At 35.8% G+C, this 6,410-nt stretch overlaps 1 protein-coding gene across 1 annotated transcript; it reads right to left on the minus strand.

Moving 5' to 3' along the window:
* Positions 1 to 4,530: 4,530 nt before the first annotated feature.
* LOC105218839 (segmentation protein even-skipped) lies at positions 4,531 to 6,021 on the minus strand. The gene is made up of 2 exons (XM_029044604.2): positions 5,864 to 6,021; positions 4,531 to 5,733 (listed from the first exon to the last, which is right to left on the minus strand). The coding sequence occupies exons 1-2, from the start codon at positions 5,988 to 5,990 to the stop codon at positions 4,715 to 4,717; spliced, it is 1,146 nt and encodes a 381-aa protein (XP_028900437.2). The 5' UTR covers positions 5,991 to 6,021; the 3' UTR covers positions 4,531 to 4,714.
* Positions 6,022 to 6,410: the final 389 nt, after the last annotated feature.

A 6,410-nucleotide genomic window follows, 5' to 3' on the forward strand; every position in this document is an offset into this window, starting at 1 on the left:
AGAGTCCAAAAGATATGCCAAAAGAAATAATGGCACATGTTTTATAATGACATTTTTATGACAAACAAATGTAAATTTAATTTTTTTTCTGCTACAGAGCGAATGAAAGGATGGCAAATTATATACATAAATAAATAACTTGTTTTGATAACCCTATTATCCTTGCGAACTGCTACAACAACTGTATGCACATATGTTTGTATGTATGCACGAATATATTGTGGGGTGAAGCCATAAAGCAATGAGGACATTTTATGGATTATGATATTTCCATTATGACAATTGGCAACGCAAAGGATACAAACAACAGATGCGTAAAAGGGGCAGAAAAAAATTTAAGATAAATGAAAGAGTGGAAGAGGACACCATGGGTGCCAAATCATTCTGGTAAACAATGAGAAATTGTTTGTAATTTAATTAGGAAGAAACAAGAATGAATGGGTGGTGAATACATACATATATAATAACTGTTTCGCTATAATAAGCTTATATTAGTTTTATTAATTTATAATATATACATATAGAATAAATATCCTTGCATTGATTAAAATACATACATCTATATTTGAATGCGCGATTTTTGATCATTGAATCGGTGAATTTTCTTGTTGCCATAATCTGGCGACGGAGTCTCTCTTCCACCACATTTGCTCTACTTTATATGGCCGCTGTATTAGATTTCACAAATACCCACATTCTTCCGTCCTTGCCCTGTCTATTGCACTTCTGGAAAAGTCGTATGAGGACATCAACTATCTGGGTAGAGGCACTTTCCCAATTAAGAGTTTCATATTTTAGGTGCATGTCCTCAAATCATGATCCTTAAAGCATGTTCAGGGGTCTACATCAAGAGGGGATGAGCCGTATGCAAAAGAATCGTTCCTGGCCACTCGTAGGTGAATGTAACATCATAACAAAATAGATATTCGAGAGTTTTCCAAAATGAGGTAATGTCCTTGAACTCGAATATAATAGATGTGGTTTTAGTAATTATAATACTCATATGTTATTATTTCATTACGAGAATTTTCTTCATTACCTGCTAAACATTTGAAAAAGAAATAATCAGGTGAAAATATTGGAAAAAACATAATTAAATTCTTTAAAATTTATTCTTAGGTTAATTTTCTCGATTTTTCGAGACTTTCATAATCGCAGTTCATTACAGTTTTATTATAATTATAGTTCTTAAATAATTTGGATAAAACAGTTTTGATAAATTGTTATTTCTGAGAGAATTTACTTTCTTTTACATACAGTGGGGCAATTTAATAAAGTGTCAGGTTAAAATAACTGATGACGTCTGTCGATTTTAGTACAGAGAAACAATTAAATAAATATAAATATTAGAAGCTTCTGTAGGAAAAAATATAGAGTCTTCAAAATATAAATCATCCGTTAGGTGGCGCTGTGTGTATACGACATATTAGATCAAATATCGAAATTTTTATTATATTTGGGTAGGCAAATCATTGGAAAGCTTTTTTATTCGCAAATTGGCGTCCAAGTTAGACCGCTATTGACTGTCGAATTATTTTTTTAATAACTATTAATTTTTAATTAATTTTATTAAAATATAGTTTAATTTTGTTATTTGTTTAATTAATATGTTATATTGAAATTATAATTATTTATTAATATATATACTCTCGCAACAAAAGTTTATAGTTTTGTTTACATAATGGTTGGTTCTAAGTCCTAAAACTAAACGAGTTAGATATAGGGTTACATATATCAAAATGACTGGTAATGACGTCGCCCTGGTAAAGTTCAAATCCGGATGTCTGTCTGTCCGTCCGTGCAAGCTGTAACCTGAGTAAAAATTGAGATATCTTGATGAAACTTGGAAGACGTATTTCTTGGCACCATAAGAAGGTTAAGTTCGAAGATGGGCCTAATCGGACCACTGCCACGCCCACAAAATGGCAATAACCGAAAACATATAAAGAGCTATAACTTAGTCATAAATATTTGTATGCAATGTTTATAGGGACGTGGTCGTGTCCCCGCATACATTTGTATATATCTCGTAAACTACTAATGCTGTATCAAGGAAACTTTCTAGAGTGGTTTCTCCCCCCTTATACAGTCAAAAAAATTGAGGAAACTACTAAAAACGCTTTAATTCAGTAAGGGAAAACACCAGAGACCTTAAATTTCATTATAAAGAAGGTACAGAAGGGATCCACCCAAGTTGGTATACAAGTTTTAAATGGGCGTGGTTCCGCCCACTTATGGGTCAAAAACCATCTCTCCGAAACTACTCGAGCAATTTCAATGAAACTCGGTTCGTAATATCTTCCTAGCTTTCCAATGATATGTTGTGAAAATAGTCCAAATCGGTTCACAACCACGCCTACTTCTCATATACCAGAACTTTGAAGTTAATCTGAATCGTTCACTTTACAATATATAAAGTAAGTACTAGAGAAGATATCGGAACAGAACTTTGCAAAAATACTGCATTTAAAGAGTGGCAACGCCCTTCTAAAAATCTTCAACATCGGTCCATAAGTTTTCAAGACCCTATATATGGAATATGAGGACCTCATTGCTTCTAAAAATTTATTGACCGAAAATATAGGTAGGTCTCTCAGAAATTTTGAAAAAAAATTCAGAGGGAATATGTTTCTTCTAATAACATGTCTCCGTGCCAAAAAAACAAAATCGGGTCATATATAGCTAGGGGCTTTATATAGATAGGGTTTTCAAACTTTCAATGGACTTTGTATATATGCCGAATATGTGAGTCAAATTGTTTGTTATATTAAAAAAATTAAATAAATAAATTGCGATAGTATAAAATGTTCGGTCACAACCGAACTTAGCCCTTCCTTACTTGTTTTTATTATTATTTTATACCATTTCTCCCACATTCGTCACACTGTACATCTAAATATAACGTATTTGAAAAAATATATAATTGAAATGACAACAAATTAATGAGCAATAATCGATTGGCATTTGCACAATGTAGGAATTGTTATCTCGAACAATTAGTTGTTTAGATTGCTTAATTACCTTTAATGGTATTGGACTCTCTGCTATGCTCCCTATGATTTAATGACATTTATATTGCTAGTGGCCATTGGACAACAAATCAAGCTGTGTGCACTGAGACGCGTGGCAAAGCGAGAAGAAAGAAATTTCATATAATTATCCTTCATATTATGTTTACCTTGATATTTGTTTATAGCAATTGCCGATTTATTTATATTTCCAAAAGATTGGCCAAAATTTGTTGCTGTACAGCAATTTTAGATCCATGAAGGACACCTACGCCAGAGGGAGCCACCCACGGCACGCTGTTGACGCATGCCAAACAGCTGAGCAGCGACGGGATACCCCGTTGCACGCATGCAGTGCATGCCAGCGTGAGCATTCAACCGACGGCAGTGCGTTGTATAAGCAATAATTATATGAAATAAAGGTAGAAATTTCAATGGTGTATATAGTATATACATTTTTGTGTTTTCTATATATTATCAAAATATACCGTTAAACAATATTTTTCACATATTCTTTTTTATTTACTTTCTATATACTTCATTAAAGTTGCATTACCTTCATTATTTTTCTACCTTTCGAAGGCTATGCGAAAATGATCGCCCATTTGTCTGCCATTTAATTGCTTTGAGTGTTGTCTCACCTACTTTTGAAACTTTTCTTCGCGTTTTTTGTCTTCTGACTGTAATCTTTCAATTCTTCTATCATATGCATGTGCAATAGTTCATAAATTTCAAACCGCCTACAGACGAAATATTCATACGTGATAATTGTACTCGTTGGTTACCTTAGGTGAGGGTTGCGCTGTTTGGATACATCTCGCTAAACACCTTCGCTATTTAACAATCACTGCATAAATAAGAGTTTTCTAAGAACTCAGGTGGAAGAGTTTGTGTCCTTGGCGAGAAGCTTAGTAAGTAGACCTGGTGTACGCCAGGTAAAGATTATTATTTTTGGTTTTATTAGTTTTTGGCCACTAAGGTGGAAAGAAAATTTTGAAAATATTTAGATTATTAATAAATTATTAATTTTAATTACAAAAAAAATAAAATATTGAACTAATTAAATTTTTAATAAAGTATTATTATTAAATAATTATTTTTTTTTTAATTTTTAATTATTTAAATTATTAATATTTGTAAGCTTCAATTTCGAAAAAAAGATATGAAAAATTATAAAAATAAATAAAATATAAAATAATTATTAAATAGAGTTAGCTGTAAAAAATTAAAAAAAAAAAAAATATTTGAAGTAAAATACTTTTTTATAAGACAATGAAACATTTTTAATAATAATCTGCTTCTTTTTCGATACACACGCATAGCCAGTATACAATAGTGGTAATTTTAAAATAATATAACTATAAAATCTAACTAGATTAATTACAATTACAATTACTTAAAAATTTAATTAAATTCATTATTTTATATAATCAAATTAGTATTATCCAAATACTATATTTAATTACTTTGCTTAATTAATTCGCACAGCAAATTAAATAACCAGCAACACTTAATGCCACAGACACACATGTTGATTATTTATCACAGCACTTCATTTATTTAATTATACTAAACGCTTCAGGTTTTTTAGCCCCGACGGCTGCCAACTACCAAACAACTATTTACATTCTCTGTTTTCACCCTCTTTAAATTGGGCCGAGTTGACGCCCACTTCCCCCCACGCAAAGCATGTGACTTAAGCACGCTTAAGTCTCGGTTTTGTAGGGCTTGAAGAGTTTGGGTTTGGGCTCTGAGACAGCGGTGTGTGCTGGTGAGCATGCGGCACGTTTAACGGTGCCATCGCTGTTGCTGGTCATCAATAGACCAACCGACTGTGTGGCGGTTAGTTGATGATTGATTTCATTGATGGTGGCTGGCAGTGCTGTGCTATTGCTTTCGCTGCTATATAAAGTGCTGCTGTTGGCAGATGCTGCGGCATTCAAATTGTTGTTGTTGCTCTCATGTGTCACACTAATGAATTCAGCGCTGCTGCTGCTACGGCTGCTGGTCGCGGTGGCTGTTGGCATGCCGCGTTCAAAAACTTTGGTGTGATCCGAACCGGTGGGGCTCAACGACAGTGTGGATGAGTGTGGTGATGCCGATGATTGCAAATCAAGTGGTGGTGTTTGTTGCTTTGGTGGCAAACCGTTGAAGCTGCCATAAGCGTGGTGTGGCGGTGCAATAGCGCTCAATACGCTGGGATAACCGGTAGCGGCGGCGGCAGCCAAGGCATGATGCTGTTGCATTGGTGGTGGCACCGGGCGTGCGGCGGGCATTGGAGCGTATGGATTGTAACGGTATGGTGCATATTGATGGGGCATTGGCATGGCGGTGGCGGCTAGCATGGGATTGGCGGCGGGTGCAGGATATGGTGGATAAGGCATGCCCACGCTGTTGGCGGCTGCTTGTAGTAGGGAGGCGGCAAAAGCGGGATCGGAGTAAACGGCGGCATAGGGCCATGCAACCGCAATGCGTTGGCGCTTATCCTTCATGCGTCGGTTTTGGAACCAAACTTTAATTGTGGATTCGGGCAGGTTAAGTTGCGCAGCCAGCTCGCAACGACGTGGACGTGAGACATAGTTCTCTTTGAAGAATTCCTTCTCGAGACGTGTCAATTGATCTCTTGTGAATGCGGTGCGATATCGGCGCACCGATGGATCAGTGGGAATTTCATTACCGCTCAAGCGGCTGCTATTCAGTGATGTGTCTGGGCTGGAGTGGCTTTCTATAATAGGCAAGAAGAAGATAATTAGTTAGTGTTGTCGCTTTAGTCAGTGTGCTTGCTAAGATTTGCTGCTAAGTAACGGCAGTAAGTCATTTTTTTGATGTTTGGAGAGCTCACCTCGCACACTTACCATTTGGTGATGGAGGCGGTGTCTGTGATTTCGCGTACTGTGTGGCTATTAAATCGGCAACCATAGGCTTCTGATCTGCGTTAACATTATCGTGAACATGTGCGGCGTATGCTCTGTATGTATGCATTTTGTGTGTGTTAATTATTTTTGTGTATATCCTGAAAAATGAGAAAATCCAAACCGGGAAGAAGCGTCGGTTTCAACACATGCGCTATTTCGAATTTTCACGTATTCGCAATTTTTCTTCAATATTTTTTTTTTGCTCTTCACTGTCAACAGTTGCGAGCGTGTCTACTATGCTGATGATGGTTTGAACTCGAATGATTTGAAAATACTTCATGTTTTGCCTTTTATAGTTGACTTCAATGAGCACAACCACCATCAATGTTTGAAATGCGGGCGTTTTTCTCTCGATTTTTGTTTTTGTTACATAAATGTCTGCTCAGCACAACACAATTGCTATACCACAATGTACAACAACTATTCCTATTGAAACAAATAACCAATGGGCAGGTCGCAATTAGTTGGCATACAAATAGTTCAGGGG

The sequence above is a fragment of the Zeugodacus cucurbitae genome, chromosome 6 (genome assembly GCF_028554725.1).
Source record: "Zeugodacus cucurbitae isolate PBARC_wt_2022May chromosome 6, idZeuCucr1.2, whole genome shotgun sequence".
Classification (NCBI taxonomy): domain Eukaryota; kingdom Metazoa; phylum Arthropoda; class Insecta; order Diptera; family Tephritidae; genus Zeugodacus; species Zeugodacus cucurbitae.